At 47.0% G+C, this 22,543-nt stretch overlaps 1 protein-coding gene across 2 annotated transcripts in view; it reads right to left on the bottom strand.

The window, feature by feature from the left end:
- Window positions 1-2,114: 2,114 nt before the first annotated feature.
- The window catches only part of CPED1 (cadherin like and PC-esterase domain containing 1), a 262,071-nt gene continuing 241,642 nt past the window's right edge, over window positions 2,115-22,543 (bottom strand). For both annotated transcript variants that reach the window (XM_035698382.2, XM_049093860.1), the window contains exons 21-22: window positions 18,898-19,044; window positions 2,115-4,120 (exon numbers count right to left, since the gene is read on the bottom strand). In XM_035698382.2, coding sequence (XP_035554275.1) covers window positions 3,899-4,120; window positions 18,898-19,044 — 369 coding nt within the window. In that variant the 3' untranslated portion in view covers window positions 2,115-3,898. The remainder of the gene's footprint in view (window positions 4,121-18,897; window positions 19,045-22,543) is intronic.

Genomic DNA, 22,543 nt, shown 5'->3' with positions numbered 1-22,543 from the left:
CTAATCTACCTGAAGAGGATGACCTTATAGGAACATAAAGCCCCTTTTATGGTGTGTTCTCTAAAAGGAGCTGTTTAATTTTGTTCTTCTTATTATTTGGGGTTAAGTAATTATCTTCATTTACATTGCAAATGTACTTAAACTTTGTAAATATTCTTGATAAGTTTAAGAATTAGTGTTTTGATCGTGTGTCGCATGTGTTAAAGCATAGCAATCCGACACCTAATAGAGCCCTAAAACAAATTCTTTATATTTCAACAAACATAAAGAAAACAAATGGAGCCCCATTATAGGAGGACGGCATGGTCTATATCAGTTAGAAAAAAGTGAGTTCTACAGCCCCCTACACCAAGTGACTAAATCATAAAAGAAATATGGAAGCTGATAATAGCAGTTGCTGCTGCAATAAAAACATGATAAAAGGTTCTTTGACAATTGGAAACCTTGGAAGCCTTGCCAAATACAAGATCGAGGCTGGAGGCACTGGTACCCTCCTGCTGCCTTTAGGAGGTCTTTGGGGCTTCTGACAACTTCTGGTTCATCCCTTTAAGTCAAAGTGATCTATCAAAATGCCTTAGTTTCCAAGAACAATCAAAGTCATTTGAACTTTAAATACACATTAAAAAAAAAAAGGGGGATCCCTGGGTGGTGCAGCAGTTTGGCGCCTGCCTTTGTCCCGGGGCGCGATCCTGGAGACCCGGGATCGAATCCCACGTCGGGCTCCCGGTGCATGGAGCCTGCTTCTCCCTCTGCCTGTGTCTCTGCCTCTCTGTCTCTCTCTGTGTGACTATCATGAATAAATAAATAAAATCTTTAAAAAAAAAAAAAAGGACTCCTCAATCTAGTCAAAATGGTAAAATCTGCTGTAGCATCATTTGCCCTTGGATATCCGTTTTTGAAGTTACCAGCCCATATGAGCTTACTCCAATTTATGTTCGCTCATTTTAAATGCAATAATCCCAGCCACTGATTATGATGACATTTTTCGTTTTTGATTTGTTTCTTTCTGCAAGGTGAAAATTTACAGGGAAAAATTCCAGATACTGATGATTCTTTCAGTATTTGCTCAGCTTATGGGGCCTATAATATTTCATGAGATCCCAACCCCGACAATCTCTCTAGGCTCAGAACCTCATTGCTGCATGAGACCTTCTGGTCTCCCCACCGTGTCAAAGCATGACAGTTTTGAAGTAATTCTTAGGGGGTTACATATTTTTTGACCAGTTTCCGTATATCTTCTTGGAATCCTTCAGTGAAATGGAAGCAAAAGAAGAAACTTCAAATGCACATCAGCATTGTGTTTTCCCCATAAACATCACCCGCACTATTTCCATTTCAAAAAACCAGTGATTGCTTCCAATGCTTTCTAAGTGGAAATTATGGTTTTGTAGAGTTGGCTGCTAGGCCCAGGGGAAACTGACAGGAGAAGACCCGAGGGTGAGCCCACTGGCAGGCAGCGGCGAGCACCCCCCTTCCTCGTATGTCCCCACAGGATCCTGTTCGCCTACTCGGATGGCTGGCTAATCGCTCTCTGTGCTTTTAAATGCACACACGTGCACGCGCGCACACACAAGTGCACACACACACAATGTCGACGGGGTGCTTGGAAATGCTTATGCAGTTATTCTTGACTTTTAATATTGTCAATGTTTTCTTTAGTTTAGTTCAGTTTAGATTGGATACTAATCAGTTCTTACCAGAAATAATACACTTCCTTTAACTTTTACATCTAAAAATACATTTAAATAACTATTCCTACTTTTTGCCCCTCTCAACTTACGAACTTGCCAAGTACATACAAGTACACGCGCACACACACGTCCATTTCCCCCCGTGTTTTTTAAGGAATAACTAAAATGATGCCTAGCATTCCAGTGCCTTATCTTTAAAAAGACAACAAATAGCTCTTCGCTGCACTATGTTCAAAAGTTGTGGTCATTGTACAGCAGGGGGTTCACGTGATCGATATTCAGAGGATATGGGGACTGGACGGTTACCCCGCTAGACCACCTTCAGAGAGCTGAGTCCGTATAACGTCCCTGCCGCGTAATCGCCGTATGGTTGCATACCTCCAGGAAAAAGGAAAATAAAAGATACTCTCTGAACACAGACTGTTACCAGTAAGACATTTATTAATAGTATTATTACACTTGTTTCTAAAATCTACTATTATTTCAGTGGTGAAGAGGTAAATGCCAGACTAACCTCAGTCAGACGGTTATTATAGTCAAGTTGACAGTAAATTACAAGAAACACCCACTGCCTATAATCCTGTTATAGAGTATGTGACACATTAGAACACGGCGGAGAGGCTGCGCGAATTGGCGACGTGTTATATCATTAAAAGAAAATAATCGAAATCCCAGAAGTGGTGCTTGCATGTAGCTGCAGATTTTAGAAAAATATTTCATTTTAAAGGATAATTCTGTACCATTAAAAAAAAAAAAAACCTATCATCGGTCAGAGGCAGATACGTATTGTTTATATCAAGTGATAATTGTGCTTAAATATAATTTAAGATAGTTAAATATAAACTCATGTTTACTTCCATATAAAAATATATATAAAAATAGAGTATTTAAAGAGGTGGATGTTCATACTACAGAACTGATTGATCAAAATAGTCTTTTTTTGATATGGTAATGAAATTGAGGTATTTGTACATTTTGTAATTTCAAACATGGATCGAATAACCCTCTCAGGTTTTCTTTCGCCCCCCCCCCCAAAAGAAAAATATCCCTTTAAACACCGTTGTAACTGTGGGATAGCTCACAAAAGTACTTGTAAAATAAAGGAATTCACTATCTTGAAATCAACATACAGAAGGGAAAGTTCTCAGTACTAGAATTGGGTGTGTTGTATACGTATGTCACAGTTCTGATAAAAAAATAATTTTATGCCTACCCTAAATTTGGATTAGATAAATCAAAGTAGAGTCACTAGTAACATAATATTTGTGGACGTATACAAATACTGTATGAAAATAAATGCCTGGGCACCTGCAAAAGGCTAATCCTTTGAAAATATTTACATAAAATGTAATCTTTAAATTACACAGGGCTCTGACAGCAAACACAAGCTCTCTTAAGTAATATCATCAGTTAAACATAATAGAGTAACACACTTTAAAATTACGTATTTAATTAACTTAGACTGAAGTTTCCCATCCGAGTTCAGAGACAGGATAGGAGGGAATGTTCATGAAAAGTACAAAGAGTGCAAAGTTAAAGGCATTGGTGTTTCAGCTGTAAAACAGTACACTTCCTATGTCTCTCATAGAATCGCTTCGAATTCCCTGTGGGTCATTCCTGTTCCTTTCCTTTCGTGTGTAAAATTTATGAGGGATGGGAAGAAATGTTTCTCATAAGCATTAGATTCACAAAGCCTAAGTCACCATCAGCATCAGTTGCTCTCCAGGTACGAGACACAAGCACAATCCGTACCTGCCAGTGGAATGTAACTGCCTTTTCCCCCTTTTCAATATTAATGTACCGACAGAGAAGACAACGCAGTCCTCAAGGGCTTTATCCTTCTTGTCCGCATAATTCAAGTGTCTGTATTTCTCCTCATTATCACAATGCAATACGTGGCCCACGGTGATTTTAATTTACGATTATACTTCAATTAACCTTTTTCTAGCTCCAGGTTTCCTTTTGAAAACAAATGATTTTCAAGTGCACATCTCGGCCTTACAGAGCTGTGGGAAAAAAGGGTTATTATTATTCTTTTTTTTTTTTTTTTTTTTTTTAGCCATGTGTGCACTGGCGTGGATGTGTGCGCCCGGATGCGTGAAGGTGCGGCCGATCCGAAATTCACGTGATGTACAGGACTTGGTTCTCAGACCACTGTCCAGGTGAGGGGGGGCTTGCCTCTAGCGCTGGGTTCTCCTGCGGGGAGTCTACGCAGTCCTTCCACCCGCACAGATCCTGCTAAGCAGGATTTCAGAGCAAACCTGGTTAATTGGACCTCTGACATGATACGGTGACTGAAAATTTGTTACAGAGTCTTGTTGTCGTTGCTGTAGTTTGCTTTGGTTGCTGAAATATTTTCCCACGATGTGATTTCTCGACTGTTTCACTTTAATGAAGTGATATTCTCTGGGTAACTCTGATTTCACTACCTGCAGATAAAGAGCAAAAGAGAGTCAAAGTCAGGGACGTTCAAGCCCCGCACCGAGTCGTGTAACTCGCTGACAGACGTGGGCGGCATCCTCGGGACACAGATGTGGCCTCCAGGACATACAGTATGATCTGCGAAGCCCAGAGTCAGGGAATTAGCTCTCAAAACCAAAAAACAAAAAAGCTAAGAGGCCGTCACCCTCCCGTGCATGGGCCGAGCCAGGCGAGCTGTGGACGCGGCCCGCGGCCCACCAGGCCGATGACTCTATAGACGTCTGTACGTAGGTGAATATATTTTATCTTAAACTTCTTTAAACAGGCAGACTTATAAAGCGTTTATAAAGCATAAAAGGATACAAGACCGCAGTTTCCTCCCAGCTCGGCCTCCCGCCTCCACCCACTCAGCCGCCTCCCCAGAGGCCCGTGTGCGACTCACTTCTTCGGGATTCCACTCACCGATGTCTAACGGACGTCGGCACGTCCATACAGACAGGGAGGCCACATGAACAGTCCGTTTGTACCGTGTGCAAAAAGTTGCGCTGGTGCTACTCTATAATTGTGGGTTCTTAAAAATGTTTGATTTTATTTAAAATTCAGTTCATTGACGTGTAGCATATGGTCAGTTTCCGAGGTAGCATTATTGTCGGTCTTAGTCACTGGGTTAAAGCCACTCGAGTTGTTAATACCAACAATCAGAGGGAATCAGGAGGGGGTCAAAGCAGAGATTGTGAGGAGGGCTGGGAGGGAGGCAGGAGGAAAGATACTGGCAAAGGTGTTTAGGATGTCTTCATAACTGAGTCATGAATCATTAATTCAATTTACTGATTATTAATTTTTAATGCAATCGCAAGGTATTATTTTCAGCTCAATATGGATATATAATAAACTATGTATTACTGATGACTGAGGAAGGCAACACTAGTTCACATGGATTTTTAGAATTCCTTTAAGTGCTATATAATGACTTAGAGCCACATTTTTAAAAAAATTCCATATAAGAGAATACAATAAAAACAGCTCCAAAAATACAGAATATTTAAACAAACACAGGCCATTTATTTTAAAGAGAAGTATTTTTAGTTACGTGCAAGTGAGCATCAACCCTTTTAGAAAAGTTATTTGAACAGAAGTTCTGTAAAGATCTGAACCAACATGTTAATGGTAGTGATCTTGGTAGAGGAATTACAGGCGATTTAAAACGTATTCTTTGTAACTTCTGGCCTTGGCTTTTTTTATTTGAATACAACAAACGTGCATTCCTTTATAATCATAAAAATGTTGAAGCTATTCCCATTTTGGGGGAAAAAACTGTAATAGCAATGCATTTTAAAACCAATTATACCCTGCTAACCCAGAAGAAATGAATTGTTTTCCTGTAGCTACGGGAGGTTTAGTTTTTTATGACCAGGGCCTCAGATGAAGTGATTTTTAAGAAGCCCAGCGAAATCAGTGGGTTGTGGTAAGGAATCCCTACGGATGGTGATGCAGAGCTCAGTTTGCAGTCAGCCACTGATGAATATTCCAGGTCCCAAGGTTGTAAGTTGCTGTTACGTGCGGCTCTTTCCACCCAGAGCGGTTACACTACGACTTAAAGATGATGGGCTGGGAGGTGCACCAGCGTTTTCCCCGAAGGTTCCGTCCATCTTGGAGGAGGTGTGTATTCAACGATAGCAAGATTAGCGAAGGTTTTCAAGGAAGTTTGTTTAAGGAAACATTTAAGCATAAATATTACATTCGACCCTGAAAAAATATTATTCCAGTGTTCTGAAGCCAAAATAAGGTTTCTTTTGTTTATATAATTTTATCTTAAGGTCTGGTTTTTGCCATTGCCAGATGATCTGCATGCTAATTAAATGCAAAATAGATAAAAAAATATGTCCCATTGCAAAAGGTTATATAGTTCTTTACGAATTATTTCAGCATTTTGTGTGATTTCGGGGCTGTATGTGATGTTGCATTGCAAAGGTTGGCTAATGCCAGTGTAGATGCTTACGGCAACCTCAAATGTGATTTATAAAAGAGATAATACAAAAATGTATATTTCCATTTTATCCGCTGAAGCGTATAGCTTCTAACGCAAGAGTCGTGTCAGTGTCTTGCCAGATCCCATGGAAAGGTGGATAATGGATTTCTATTTTTAAACCATGAAGGTGGGCTCTGAGAAAGGAAGACAGAATGACGGTCTCCTCCAGCTTCTGAGGGCTGGCCCAGTGCCTCCCATAATGCCAGTTCTCACATATGAAGATCGATTCCTACACCTCTATCCCAGAGCTTGGCCCAACAACACTTAATTCAGTTGGATTCCTTTGAAAGCTATCTTGCAGGAAATAATCCAAGATGCTAAGTTTCCTAATTCCTTGCTTAAGCCAGTATTACCCCGATATTGACTCCTGAAAGGTGACAAACCGACAGAGAAAGAATTACTTCAATTTTAATTTGTCAAAATAGAGATGCAAAAAGCCCTCCCAAATGCTATCCTAAGTGGAATCCAGAAGCCTTTAAAAAAATCCAGCAGTATTATCCGCTATACCACGAGCACATACAATTTATTCCAGGAATGCAGGCTCTAGCATTATGAAATATTTTGTGATAGGAAATTACCAGAGAATTATTTATAACTATATGATTGCTTATCTTGAAACCCAAAGGAATCTACTGAAAAATAATGAGATAAAGTCAGTATTTAAAAATCAGGCAGCATTTCTATATTCTATCAATAATAAGAAATACGTTAGATAGAAGATCCCATTACAATACTAAAGCAATTTCATTCAGTTCGGCAATTACGCAGGTGAAGAAAACACAAAGTTTAATAAGAGGAGAACGGTAACAAATGGAAAGCCATACCACGTTAGATCCTCCCAGGTTAATTAAAATGCTATTCCAGTTGTAATCACAGCAGGATTTGGGGAGACATGACAAAGAAATCATAAAATACATCTTAAAAAAAGAATGTAAGAAAATAATCAAGACTAATTTGGCAAGGGGGAAGAAAAACCAGTGACGAGGGGGGATTTCTAACACCAGATGCTCACTCATCAATAACGGGGGTCTACCGCGGCCTGCCACAGACCAAATTTATTGGTTGCATAAGCCAAATAGAAGCAGAGTTCACTACTGAGAAAACATAGGGACGTTCATACTACAGATTAGAGCTCATTCCATAAACTGCTACTCTTCCCTAAAAATGTCTACGGAGCAATAAGGTCGTTCGAAGTAAAGCCCACTGTTGCATAAATCTAGTGACCACGGATGTCGATAGCCTATGCGTTTTAATTACATGGAATTACAATCGAGAGTGTAGGTTTAAAATGGAGCTATGGACCAAAGTGCTAAGGAATCTGCAGTGGTGAAGGGACCGAGAATTAAAGGATGTATATGATATAAAGGTAAGAATTTTTTTCTTTCTCTCTCTCTTTTTTTTTTTTTTTTTTTTTGAGAGCAGGAGTGAGCACACATGCACTTGAGGGTCAGGAGGGGCAGAGAGTGAGGGAGAGAGAGAATCTTAGGCAGGCTCCAGACCCAGCGTAGAGCCCTACACAGGGCGCCATCTAATGACCCAGAGGTCATGACCTGAGCAGAAATCAAGAGCCAGATGCTTCACCAACTGAGCTGCCCAGGTGACCCAGGATTTTTTTTTTTAAAGGTTTTAAGTAATCTCTATACCCAACGTGGGGCTTGAACCCATGACTCTGAGATCAAGAGTCTCCCATTCCACTGACTGAGCCAGCCAGGCGTCCCTAAAGGCAGGAATCTTTAGTTTTTATTGTATATACTTATTTATATGTGTTTGCAGTTAATGGGAGTTCATGTAATCTCTTTACAATAGAAAAGCAGCAGTAGAGAAACAAAATGATGCCGCGTCTTGTAAAATTAAGATGAGTTATTGATGATTTAATGGTTTGTTTTTCTACGTAACATCCAACTTTCAATCGTGAGAGTCCCCTGTGAGGAAGCACAGGGAGTAGTTCAGACGTGGTCCCTACCCTCAGGGGGACTCTATAAAGACACATGTCTAAGATACTTGAAGTGAGAACAAGGATAAGGTGACTTCAAAGACATCTTCCGAGACTTGCCCCGAGGTCAGACACTGTGCTGTTCCCAAGTAGTGAATGTGAGCTACTTCGTGCTGATTTATGGTGGGCCTGATAACCTGCTCACGCAGCAATTCTGTCTTTGAACTTATTTGTGAGACTCAGTATCTGGCTTTGCTGTCAGACTGCTGTCTCTAAGTTTCACAATACTACTTCATGCCACCGACTCTTATGGTCTCCAAAGGGAAGGAAAAGGGGTTGTCTGCTGCTCTGCTGCACGTTTTAGGCTTGGAAATGTGAGGCCGGGGAAAGACGTTTGGTACCTGTACAATACAGAGAGCTAATTGCTTCTTTCCTTTGATCTCTTGTCTGGAAATGTGCCCGTCTGAGTCCTTCCCAGAAATCAGAGGACCATCAGGATTATTGAAATCCAACTGAAGTGTCACCTGGAACGTGGCTTTGAAAGGGAGGTGTTAGCAATACAAATGTCACGTCACCCCTGGGGCGTAGCATGGTAGTTAATAGTAGACACCTAAAGTGAGCTCACGGAGAACATCAGTGAAAGACTTAGGCCTTGAGGGGATCCCCGGGTGGCTCAGTGGTTTAGCACCTGCCTTTGGGCCAGGGCGTGGTCCTGGAGGCCCGGATCGAGTCCCGCATCGGGCTACTGACGTGGAGCCTGCTTCTCCCTCTGCCTGTGCCTGTGCCTCTCTCTCTATCATGAATATAAAAAATATATATATATTTAGGCCTTGAACCAAACACAAGACTCTAGATGTTTCTGTACGGTGATCATCTTGAATAGGGACAGATTCTAACAGTTGGATGCCACCAAATGCTTGTTTAAATTCGGGTGCATGTGCCTCGGTGTCCATCGACAGATGATGGATAGAGAAGCTGTGGTCTCTGTATACACTGGGATATTCCTCAGCCGTTAGAAACGACAAATACCCACCATGTGCTTCGACATGGATGGACCTGGAGGTATGATGCTGAGTGAAGTGAGTCAGTCGGAGAAGGACAAACATTATATGGTCTCATTCATTTGGGGAATATAAAAAATAGTGAAAGGAAATAAAGGGGAAAGGAGGGAAAATGAGTGGGAAACATCAGAAAGGGAGACAGAACATGAGAGACTCCTAACTCTGGGAAACGAACTAGGGGTGGTGGAAGGGGAGGAGGGCGGGGGGTGGGGGTGACGGGGTGACGGGCACTGAGGGGGGCACTTGACGGGATGAGCACTGGGTGTTATTCTGGATGTTGGGAAATTGAACACCAATAAAAAATAAATTTATACAATAAAAAAAACAAAAATAAAAAAATAAATTCGGGTACATGTGACTCAAGCACCGACAAGGAGACGTGTCTCCCCGGGGGGAATAAGGGACTGTTACATATGACTGAATCCTACACACGTACGGGATTTGGGAAATGTTTACGTTACTCCAAACGCGAACGTCGACCGACAACTCTTCTGAGACCACGAAGTAACCCAAAGTAACTCCGGGTCTTTAACTTTCGTGTGCTGCGTGTGTTGCCGTTCACTTTCTTTTCTGCATTTACTGCTACAACTTATCTTTGAAATCAGGAAACCAGAGTGAAGGACGATGGGCCTTCATGAAGCGCGATAACCTCTATGATCACAAGGGTCGGTGTGATAATAAGAGTCGTATTTTTTTTTCCCCGTGGCAGTGCTCACCTTTGGATTAAGTTACGTGAAGAAACAGACTTTGAGGAGAGATCACAGTGTTTCAGAACCATGATACATTTCGAATACATTAACCCCGTAGAAACGCAGGAGCGATTTCGGTGCTGGAATCAGCTGCTGTCGTGACAACAAATGGTAGAAGATGCAGCTGGTCACGTTTTTCTGTGACTCGGTGGCAGCAGGAATTGAAATTCGTGCTTCGGCGTGCAGAAGTAACTTTCCCCCTTCCACGGGCTTCTTACATGCTAAGGGACCTCCGCGCTCGTCCCGCAGAGCTTGCCGCATGTCCGCGTCATTAAGGACTTGGGGGCTCGTGTCTGGAAGGGCACAGAAGTGGCTGCCGTTCGCCTTGGCGGGCTGGCTGGCTGTCGCAGGGCTGCCCCGACACGTGAAACGCGGTCCTAAATCCCACAATGAAACGGCGCGACTCTTACTATTATTCCTGCACGTGACTTTAACACTCAAAGTTGGTGTCACATAAATTGGAGTAGTCAGCACCAGTGTATCACCGTGTCGACTAACCGCCGCATCTGAAATGACTTTGAATCCTCAAAAAGTCAGTACCAGAAGGGGAAAGCTCGCTGAATTGGAAACGCGTCCGGCAGCTTATAAGCAAATACCTTTCCTAAAACTGATCTTAACCTGAATAACACCCAGGGAGCTTCTGATGTGGTTCCAGATCCACGGAACAAAATAGAAAACAATTTTCCGCGGGGCCGGCGTTCCAAAATCTCTCTAGACCGGATTAAGGGGGATGTTCTGGTTACAAACGCGTTTCGCGGACGTGGACGGGACATGAGGAGGAGGGAGGGTAATGCTTTTCCGAGGCTGGAAAACAGGACACTGACCAAAATGTGCTGCTGTGGTCTTTTAAGATAAAGGTGCACTGTGGAAGTGGTTTTTATTGGGTATCGTCATTCTGCAGACACGACACTGAGTCCAAGATCCAGTCACCAAGTTTACGACCCGCTGACAAAGTAGCCTAAGAAGTCACAGAAATGGAATAAAAGCAACAAACACCAGCTAGAAGCCAGTGCTTCTAATTCGTAGCTCCACTGCAGGAAATCGTGCAAGTTTTACAGATAATGAGGATTTTTTTTTTCGTTTGTTCGCCTCCTCCCCCCCAATATTTAATCACGGCCACATGAAATAAGCTATGTTTGGATTGAAGGGAGTCCAACTTCGGAATGGGTCAAAGATGCTGAGGATTAGAAGGCAAGACTGAAGTTTCTCTAGGAATGAGGAATCGCTTTTGGCTTCTGGTGTCTCCAGACTTGCGACGTCTCCGTCCCTGTGTCTGTCTACCCAAACCCGGGCCCTCGCAGCGCCCACCCTCACCCAGACCTCCACTTCCCGCTCTGGGGCCCGGCGGCCAGGAGCTGCACACCAGCCGTCCCCAGTCCCGGGAACCTGCAGCTTCTGCTTTGGCTTCCTTGGCGGCTCTGCGGACACTAACTCTGTCTTAAAGGCCGTTTTCTGGGGGCGCCCGGGGGGCCCAGGCCGTGACCCTGGGTCCCGGGATCGAGTCCTGCATCGGGTCCCCACGGGGAGCCTGCTTCTCCCTCTGCCTGGGTCTCTGCCTCTCTCTGGGTCTCTCATGAATAAATAAATAAATAAAATGTTAATAAACAGATAGATACATACATTCCATTTTCTCAGAGACTGAATATTTGTGTCGCCGACTCTTGATATTATTTGAACGGCCTTCATCGGCCCGAGGATGACGAGCTGAGCCCCTGCGCGGCTCTAACTCCACGTGCGTCCTGGGTCTGGGAATCTAAGTGACCTCACCCCACGGGCGTTAGCTCCCCTCGCTGACTCTGCAGCTCGGAGGTGGGGAAGCGCAGGCTGCGGGGAAACACGCTGTGGGGCCCACCCTGCACCTGCCGCGCTCCTCTGGCCCCGGGACGGACAGCGGGCCTTGGGACGGACAGCGGACTCCAGGAGGGACAGCGGGGCCTGGGAGGGACAGCGTGCCCCAGGAGGAACAGGATAGTGGGCCCTGGGAGGGACAGGGGGGCCCCAGGAGGGAAAGTGGGGCCCCAGAAGGGAAAGTGGGGCCCGGGAGGGACAGCAGAGCCCCAGGACGGACAGGACAGCGGGCCCTGGGAGGGACAGAGGGGCCCCAGGAGGGACAAAGGGACCCCAGGAGGGAAAGCGGCGTCCTGGGAGGGACAGTGGGGCCTTAGAGGGACAGAAGGACCTGGGAGGGACAGAGGGGCCCCAGGACGGACAGCAGACTCCAGGAGGGACAGTGGGCCTCGGGAGGGACAGCGGGCCCCGGGAGGGACAGAGGGGTCTGGGACGGACAGCGGGCCCCGGGAGGGACAGCCCCCCGGCCGCTCGTTTCTGTCGGAGGAGCCGTGTGGCCGCGCATCCCAGGTGGCGTTCCCCGGCTGCTGGTGTTCCATAAGGTCCGGGGAGACGTTTAGGGCTCCACCCTTCAGGTGCCACGTCTCATCCTTTGGCCCGCGCCTGCAGGTCTGGGGCCACCCCAGATGCCGTAGAAGAGGTCGTGTATGTGCATGTAGGCTCTTGGCCACGCGGGTGCGACGGGGCCTCCAGTCATGCCACAGTCGTGCGCAGTCCCTGCCGCGTGGGCCCCCTCCCTCAGGCCCGGGCCGAGCGGGGCTGCGGCAGGTGCACCCCCCAGCCGGCCTTCTGCTCCCTCAGGACCCCGGGCCTCTTCCCTGTGGGCCTCGCTGGCCTTCTTCAGAGGAACTCAGGGTCTTGTCTGCGACGAGCTCTCGTGCTCGGGCTTTCTCTGGGGCGGGGGCGGTGGTCAAGGGCTTCGCGCCTTCAAGTCTTCGGGGGGCGCGGCAGGTGCCAGAGAAGACCTGCGCCCGCGGTCATTCCACCAGCATTTCATTTGTTCCGCGCGCCTTGACTTCTCCTCTCTGCTAGTGATGCCCATGTGCGTTTAGGGAGGTGTTGACAGTTGCTATTAAAAGAAGGAAAGCGGGCAGCCCGGGGGGCTCAGCGGTTTAGCACCCGCCTTCAGTGCGGGGTGTGATCCCAGAGCCCCAAGATCGAGTCCTGCGTCGGGCTCCCTGCATGGAGCCAGCTCTTCCCTCCCTCCCTCCCTCTCTCCCTCTCTCTCTTTCTCTCTCTGTGTCTCTCATGAATAAATAAAATTTTTTAAAAATACATAAATAAAAGGAGAAAAGTGGTTCTGTGGTCAAAAATGCTTGGGAAGAACTGGGTCAAACTAAGCTAAATAGTTTCTTTGCCCTAAGGGCTTTTTGGATCATTTAAAATACTAATGTGATCTGAGAATCCTGCTAGTGGAGGAGTATACAGGATTTCCCAAACCACAGATCCTGTTTTCACTAGCCTAGAACATCAAAGCAGAAAGCAGGGAACGCCTTCCAAGGCCGTTCAGGTCCATCAAACTAGACTCCCGAAGCTCAGTAGTACCCCTCTGGCCCCCAGAATGAGGCTTCATTGCCAAAACCAGGACACGGTCGTGGATCACCCCGTCTGTGTCGGGCAGGCTGCCCTTAGAGGCCCGGCTGCAGGGGCTGGTGTGCAGGCTCCTCTCGGGGTCCTCTTACTGCTCACCCCAGAGTGCCTGACGCCCTTTGTTCGGCCTTTACTTAGTTCTCCTTCTTAAGAGGAGGTGTCACGGGTGTTACTGCCGTTCAATACAGGATGCCGATCCTGTACCAAAGCATCTCAGGAAAGGCTGGGCTCCCCCAGGGCTGATGAATTCATTCTCAGCAGGCACTGATCTGTAATCTGATCATCTGGCAGATAAAGCGAGAATTCTTGCAGACAATGGAATGAGCATTCGTTATTTTGCACGGAAAAACACCGTCTGGAATCCCCGTCCCCACAGAGGGCGTCAGGAATGGGAGGCCCGGAAAGCTCCCCTGACTCTTCCTTAAGTTCTAGGGCCATTAAAAGGTTTTAGGTGACTAGACTGGATTGGAACCGTAGAAGCACCCTGGTGGGGATGTGAAGGATGAATCTGAGCCGTTGAAGGGGGAGCTTCCAAGACTGGGGCAGAGAAGTGCTAGAGGAGAGGGAACCTGGAGCCAGCCTGTGCAGGTCCCAGCACCCCACCAACTGGCCCAGCCCTCCCCGACACCGTCGGGGCCTGCCCCCACCCCTCCTGTATTCCTCATGTATCCCTTGGTACTGATTTTTCCCTTTCTGCCCAGAAACGGGAAAAGCAGTTCCTCTCATAAACCGCCCCAGATCACTTTCTCTTCTAAGTCCAGTTTCTTTCCTTTTTTCCCTTATTTTCACTTGTTGAAAGGGTGACCAGCCTCCTTTCTCATTTCTTATACTTCTCCGATCTATTGTGGTCTCCTTTGTGCCCCCAATATTTTACTGAAATGACTCATATGATCAGAAAGGACCTTCTCACTGCCAAACCAATGACTGTTTGTTTTAAAAATCCTTATCTTAAAAATAAAATAAAATAAAATAAAATAAAATAAAATAAAAATCCTTATCTTACTAAATTTGCCCACTACTTTCGACAGCAGTAAGGCTGTTTTGATCTCTCCTTACAAAGTTCCACTGTGCCAGGTTTTCTCTACTAGAGTTGTCCTCTGTCGGTTTATTCTCTCAATTCAAATACTCCTAATTCTAAAAAAATAAAATAAAATAAATAAAAAATACTCCTAATTCTGCAAACTTTGCTCACATGTGAATGTCTCCGGGAGTTCCTTCCTCGGCTCCTCTTACCCTACTCGCTTTCTCTGGACGCTCTAATTTTCATTGTTGCAACGCTGCCTGTTTTCTGACGACTTCCAACTTCTTATCTCCAGCCCCACCCTGCCCCTCAAGCTTCAGCCTTGCATGGCCAACTGCCTGTGAGATATCTCCACCTGGATGTCCTACAGGCATCTCAGACACAACATGTTCAACGCTGAATCATCATCTTTTCCCTGAGCTGGTGCCTTTGCCTTCTCAGCCATTCTCTGGCTCAGTTGCTGGTTCAGCTCTAATCCATTACCCAAGTTAGGAGTCGTCTTTGATTCTTTCTACTCCCACCCCACCCCCCAAATTTTATTCTTAAAATGGGGCTTGTATTTGTCTCTGTCTCCCTTATGCTTGCAAACTCTGTCCTGGTTTGGGCGAGCTCTTATCATCTCTCACCTGACTTCTGAAAAAGTCTCCTAACTTCTCTTCCAGACTCAGTCCTCTCCCGGTCTTCCCGCCTCAATGGTATCAGACTTACCCATTTGCAAGAGAGATGTGACCCCATCTTACTTTGCTCTAAAACCCTTTGCTGACTGTGCACTACCTATAGGGCGGAGTCTAAGCTCTTACCATGACCTGGCCCTGGCCCACATTTCCCAGGCCCTTCTTTTAATTGATGTTCTACAATACACAGAATTGCAGGCTGGGGATATGTTGAGCTTGAGAGACTCAAGGGAACCCTAAAAAAAATGTCCTCCTGGCTCGTTTTACAGTAGTTAGTACAGTGCTCACATAGACACTCAAAAATGTGTTGAATTAAATTGCCATTACAAATTCATTAAAAATAGCCATGCTGATAAATCCTGGGATCTGCTCTCTGAGCTATCTATATTTAGACCAGGTCTTTTTTCTTTAAAAGTCATCACCTCAGTTTTTTAGATAGGTGAGTTTAAAGGCTCTTTTCTTCATCGTGTTTACGGCAAACTTTTAAAGTTTGAAGGGGAAAGGGAAGACTTTCAAGCCCATAACAGAGAGGTAAGACTTTTCTAGGTCAGGTAACCTTCTGTTTGCATAATTAAATAATAAAGAATATAAGATGAAGATCATATAATAAAGGGAAATTATCTCTGACAAGGAACTGAAAATCCTTTCTTCTTTCGGTGCTGCTGGAATCAAAAGAAACCTGGTGGTATTAGAGCTGGGTAGTAATCCCCCTCGAGGGATTTTTACTTTTTTTTTTTGGGGGGGGGGGGACTAAGTCAAAAGCTGTACACCTGCCAGAAAACAGAGATAATCATATAAGGTTCATACAACTGAGTCGACTAATTAATAATCACATAACAGTTGTGCATTTGCCCCTTCTGCAGCCAAGTCTGGGCTGATAATATTTTTGTATCCTTCTCAGGTTTTAGCGTGTTCCTGGTAGATGTTTGCCATGTAACTAGAGGCACCATCCAAAACCACTCTTGGGCAAAAGCTACCTGGATCCCGTTTGTTGTCCTGCATAAACATTGGGAAAACAAAATTCCATTTCTGCATGAAGAGAAACACCTGCTTTTCTAATCAGCAGGAACATTTTAGTCAAAACTGATGCACACCAGTTGGGAGATTGTTTACAGATTCGTGGTGGCAACATATTCTCTTTCTCGGTGCCTTGACAGATGAAAGAGGTGCCCCAAGACCTTTCATCTTACCTATGGCGACAAGAGCCCACTGAAGCCGGTTTGTTATGTCTATGATAGAATTCCCACCACAAATCAAAGCGGACACATCGAGATCTTGCTGTAATGATTATAGCAATCCTTCTCAGGTATGTGCGAAGCTATCGTGGGAATGGTTTCATTGAACACCAGAAGATATAAGGCTCCCAAACTGAAATGCTTATGGTTCTAGCACAGCTGATTTTAATTCTCGCTATTACTGTATGACAAATTGCTTTGCCAGCTCAAAGATGAGCATCGAGGAGAAAAATGGTTATTATTAACAAACTTCTGCCCTTTAATATGTTTTGCATGAGACTAATAATCTACTTTTCCCCGGCTTGCTACATTAATCATCACATCGTCCTTTGCAAGGGCCTTTAGATTTCCTTGATCGATTTTAGGAAGCTAACAGTGATTTGAGATGTTGGGTGATAGTTTTGAAAGATCATAAAACATCAGTGTCAGCACCAGAAACTTCCCGAGGTACGAGGGTACAGATTGTTCAAGACTTAAGTAACAATTATGCCTAAGTGATGAGCAGGTTGAGAGACCCTGCGATGGAGAGAGCCAGTTGAGAAAGATGATCTTATCATTCTGCGGCGTAACTGGAAAGGCAAACGCTCCCAGAAGTATTTTAGCTCCAGCGGGAAAACTTCAAAACAGATAAAACTGCTCCAGAGTCAACTGAGATAATCTGGACGATACCTGTGCAGCTTGCCAAGTCAACAAGCATTAGAAACAGGGCTTAAAAAACCATTTATACATGATAATTGCACAGAATTATAAAGTCAAAAGGGGGCCATGATTTCACCTGACAGGCTTAAATCATTGTTATGCAAATTAAAGGTATTTTTATCAGTAATATTTATAAGCCAATATTCTAGTTCTCATGGTTCAAAGAGTCTTTGTTGTAGTTCTCAAATTCCATGACTATTAGTGTCAACTGGTTAATGCTGTGGCAGGAGAGACATGTAATGCAATCATGTGGGAAGGGCATCTTCTGTTTTTAATTGGAGTCACGCTGGAAATCTTTGGAAGACTTCTCCCTTTTTAGGCTCCCAGAGCAACTAAAGATGAAAAGGAAAAACAGATACCCTCCTCTAAAATACTAATTGAAGACACATTATATAAAAATAAGTAAATAAATAAACCTTTTCTAAAAGAGGCGAAAAACCGATCTGTGTGTTGTCTTTCAAAGTCCCCATTTTATGTGGGTTTTGGCAACCTTCGACTTGTTTTTGCAGCCAACTATGATACTGGGCTGGCTCAGCAGCAAGATTATTTCTTCCTCTTCCAGGCTACCTGCTTTTGTGTTTCTAAGTCTTGATTTTTTTTTCTTTTTTCTTTTTTCTTTTTTTTTTTTCTTTTGCAAATAGGATGGGAACTCGAAGGGTGTTATATTTTTTTTGTGGAAGAAATAAATAGACACGCGGTCTCCTACAGGGTAAAAGCTGTTCTGCAACAGCACGGCCAGAGCTTCAAGTTACTAGATTAAACTTAAAATGCCAGGCTCTCTACTGCGGGTGTAGGCTCTCACTTCCTTGAGGTGCAGTTGCACTTGTCATACACAATCACACGCAAAAAATACAACAAAGAGCATTTAGAAGGACGTCGGTGACTTTTGGGTGGCCACAGAAACCTGAGGACCCAAGTGGATTCTGACAGTCATTTTAGGGCCGGAAAGCAGGACCCAAGGACCCTTAATTGTCATCTCCCTAGAGAACCCAGTGACTGCCTCTGGTTTACAAAGGGGAGGGGGGCACTCGAGAAGGAAGGAGTGAACCCATATCTGACAGACTGATCAATGAGACACTTTCCCTCGCAGGCTCAGCAGAATCTCCTGACCCCGAGAGCAAACAACGGGGGCCAAGTAACCTCATCCGCTCAACCGATGTCCGGATGATGCAGGTGAAACTTGAAAAAGTGTGGACAAAATCCAGTTTACAAACCCTTGTCTCATTAAAAGAGCAGAGGAAGGGAGATGAAGGGAGAGAGAGCATGTCACTGGGAGAAGTGGTCCAAATGCGTGGCAGTCTTCCTCCCTCGTGGGGAGCGGCTTCATCCTGGCTTCAAGCCCGGTGAGAGGGGCCTTCCAGAGACCCGCTGTGAGAGGTGGGTGCATGTCCCTTGGGGCTTGGGGGGCGTTAGAGCTGGTATGAGACGGCGGCTATAGTCCACTTTAAGGTGGTTGGGGGAAGGCTACGGTGATATTCTGCGGTCAGCTTAGCCTATTCTACTACTGATGCCAAATAAACTCATTTTCACCATGAGGTGTTGGGCGGGACTCAAAACACAGGCCCACCTCTTTAACGCACTGGATACACCAATGGAGGAAGGTCATTCATTCATTTAGCACGTGACATTGTCTTGATTTTCAAACTCCACCAAACACTTTGGCTATATTCTTTGGCCACGATTTCCTATGGGAAGGTTCAGAGCCTTGACGGGTGATCTTAGTTTTTAAGTGTCTACACAGAAACTCATTCTTGTTTGACCGCTTATTTTGTAGGGCCTCCAGTGGTGACTGCCACATGCTCTGGCCAGGTGACACTGAACACATCATTTGCTCTCCTCCTGACATAGTTTTTAATACAAAATAACACTGACAATGCACTTAAAGATACAATGAGAAATTTTTAACAAATCAAAAGCAACAATAAATAAAGAACCAGTGTAAATACCTCATGAAAATGGCATCCACATGTCCCCTGCAGAAACTCTTTGTATCGCCCCATCGTTATGGTGAATGTGTCAACCACTTCATAGCCATATGTTTTTGCAGCATCCAGAATAATCACATTTTCTTTCCATAAGTTCTGAACTTCACTCTGTATTGCAAAGAAGAATGAGGAATTTTTTTTTATTTTAAAGATTCTATTTATTTACTCATGAAAGACACACAGAGAGAGAGGCAGAGACAAAGGCAGAGGGAGAAGCAGGTTCCCTGTGGGTATCCCTACATGATAGAAATCATGTAAATATCAGCATTTTTACAGATTGGCTCCACATGAGAAAAATAATTAATTTTACATGCATTTCTTAAATAACGACGTGTTATTGGTTTTTTACTCGAAATATAAACACAGACATTTATGTATCTATACGACGGCAATACATGAATGCCTATGACATACAGCTTGGAACCTTTCCTTGCATGAAAAGTTAGTAGGCTTATTTCCCACAAAGATTCAGTGAAATATTCAAGATTCTCACTTTAAAAGTCAAAAATTTGAAAATCACAAAGGCTATCTCCATCCTTTTGGATTCTCATTCCTTTGGCACTTGAATATTAATTAGAATCTGTTTTGTGCTCAGCTCTGTGCTAAGGGACAGCAATAAGAGGATAAGTAAGTCATGGCCCCTGCTCCCAAGACATCGCCTTCTAGTAGGGGGAACGGATTCATACACATTTACTAAGTCCTTATGGGATGTAGCTACGCCGGCCCCAGGCTAGTGGGCAAGAGGGACGAGCTGAGCAGGGCGGGCCGCTGGACAGTGAGGCTCAGGAAGCGCTTCCTGGGAGCACCGTGAGCTTTGCTGCTGGACGGAGGCAGGGCAACCGAGAAGGGGAGTGCGCTGCAGGGAAGCCAGGAGGGAATGGAGGCCCCAGCGGCCATTCCTCGGCACCACAGTCTTCCCTCCCTCCCTGACCACGTCCAAAGCAACCACGCGTTTGCCAGAAAGTCTAATGAGGTCCACTGCTGAGAGGGGGGACCCCTCCCCCGCCTACTCCAGCTCTGGGATTCCTCATCAGCGTGGCTGGGACTTTCTCAGACCGGCCTCTGGTCCCAGATGCTTCCTCCCTCATGCATCCTTCCTCTGCTCCCTTCATATGGGACGGTCAAGCCCCCACACTGCCTCCCAGAGGCCCCCATACAGTAGCCCCTCCAAAAACATGCGGTGCAAGACTGAGCGATACGCACCAGGCCGGGCCGAAGCTCTTCCTGCCTACTCAGTACCCCGCCCTTTATCCTTCCCAGACTTTCGCCCTAATAAATCCCCTTCTTCTGATAATCCTGTCTGCCGTCTGTTTCTTGGAGAACCCCGGCTGACAGACGGAGGGACCTGCTCCTGCCTTTTCCAAAGGAAAAAAAAAATGCTTTTCATTTTCCAGGTGAAAAAGCAAACCGCTTGCATTTGTTGATCTGACTGATGGGTAAAAGATGCGGTACTGGCAGGTCTCATTTGCTGTCTTCACTGTGCTGACACCTAAAGGAGAGTGCTCCCCCCCCCCCCAAAATAAAGGTAGTGAATAGAAAAATTCTTAAAGGAGAAGTCTAGAGGAAAGGGACACACGTGGACTTGCATTATGCCCTCGTGGGAACAATGATGCTCAATGTTGTTTGTAGGCTTCTTCTTGTTCAGGTACAAGGATTTGCTCAACTTTCATATGTCTAAGTATGAAAGGTATATGGGACATCACAGCAAGCACTTTCTAGAGAGGCTTCTAGAGAAAAAGGCTGGTTCCTCAGAAACAGACTCCCGAGGTGGGAATTCGCATGCAGGGCCTAACAGGAGAGAGTGTTGGTGGCCAGCACCTATAAGAGAGGCCTTCCGGATCCCCGGGCGTTCTCGAGCCCGCGAGGTCCCTCCAAGATGGCCTAAACTGGGGCGGGGCGCTGAATCCTGGAGCTCCCACTGGCAAGTTGGGGTTCAGGCTGCCGAGAGTTGGCTGGGAGTCCTCCCGGGGCCACGCTCCCCGGGCCCAGGGGATGTGTGTCTCCCGCTGGACGGGGTGATCCGGGGGGAGCCAGATCATCTGACCTACTGCTCCCTCGTTGTGGCAGGAGATACTTTTTTGAGAGTCGGCTACGTGCTGAGAACTGTGTTTTGCACGTGGGGTACGAGAGTGGGCAGTGCAGCCCTCCCTCCCCGTGCTTGCTCTCACAGACGTAGTCTCCCCGGGGAGCCAGGCTGCAAGGACTGCATCTGTGGAGCCACATGAAGATGAGCCGCTACCGTAGGAGCTCATGGCAGGCCAAGGGGGAGGGGCCTGGGAGGCTAGGGTGTCCCTCAGGTCGGCCAGTGGGAGCCTCACACTGGGAGGGAGTTGTTCAGGTGGCGAGGTGGTGGGACAGTGGGTGCCACGGAGGGGACAGATGTGTCTGAGAGCACGGCCTGCTTAGGACTCTGAAAGCTACCCAGTAGGACTGAGGCCAGTGGTGGTGTGTGCACTCTTGTGTGCCTGTGTGTGTGCTCATCCATGCCTGTGCCCTGCGCCTGTGTGTGCTCAGCTGTGCATGTGTGTGTGCTCATCTGTGCCTGTGCTCATCTGTGCCCATGCCCTGCGCCTGTGCCTGTGCTCATCTGTACCAGTCCCTGTGCCTGTGCCTCGTGCCTGTGTGTGCTCATCTGTGCCTGTGCTCATCTGTACCAGTCCCTGTGCCTGTGCCCGTGCTCATCCATGCCTGTGCCTTGTGCCTGTGCGTGCTCATCTGTACCAGTCCCTGTGCCTGTGCTCGTGCCTGTGTCTTGCCCTGGCAGCAGGTCTCAGAGAAAAGCAGAGGCAGGGCTTCGAGGGTCGAGCCCCCGTGCCCGAGCTCACACTCCTGCCCGCACGCGCTGTCCCTTAGCCGTGCGGCCTCCTGTCCCCGCCACCGCTCCTGTCCCTGCGTTCCTTGGCCTTGGGGGGCAGAGGCGGACCCCGAGGCCCGGGCAGGGTCCGGGCCCACGTGCCCGGAGCGGCCGGCAGAGGACACGGCGGGGTCGGCGCCCCCGCGGACCTACCCCTTGCACCTGCCCGCCCAGCCCGGCCCCCGCCCCCCCCTCCCGCCCCGCTAACCTCAGACCTCGCGGCGCCGCCCCCGCCCGCCTTGTCCCCGCTTCTGCGCACGCGCAGGCCTTTCCCGAGGGGCCGCGCCAAGGCCCTGGGGACACTGCAGGCGGCTCGTGCGCCCGCTGCGTGGACGCCCCGGCTCCACACACGCCCCCAGGCCCGCCCGTGAGCCCCCGGCTCCCAGCTGCCCCCGCCCCCCGCCCCCGGAGGAAACACCCCCACACACGCTTTCCCACCCACGGCCCCCTCCCCCGCTCCCCCTGCATGGGACCCCCCGCCCATCCCCCGCCTCCCCGTGCCCCCCGCCCCTGGAGGGACCCCTCCCCTCCCTGGCTTCCCCCCACATCCCTCCACCCCTGCATGAGCTCTCCTCCTCTGGCTGCCCCCCCCCCCCGGCCGCCCCACCCCAGCTCCCCCCACGCCCCCTCCCCTGCTCCCCCACATGAGCTCTCCTGCTCCCCCCGCCCCCCAGCTCCCCCCCCACCGGCTCCCCCCACGCCCCTCTGGCTCCCCACCATGAGCTCTTCCCCGCCTATCCCCCCGCCCCTGGA

The sequence above is a fragment of the Canis lupus genome, chromosome 14 (assembly GCF_003254725.2).
Source record: "Canis lupus dingo isolate Sandy chromosome 14, ASM325472v2, whole genome shotgun sequence".
Taxonomy (NCBI): domain Eukaryota; kingdom Metazoa; phylum Chordata; class Mammalia; order Carnivora; family Canidae; genus Canis; species Canis lupus.
This window is presented reverse-complemented; position numbering and strand designations above follow the sequence as displayed.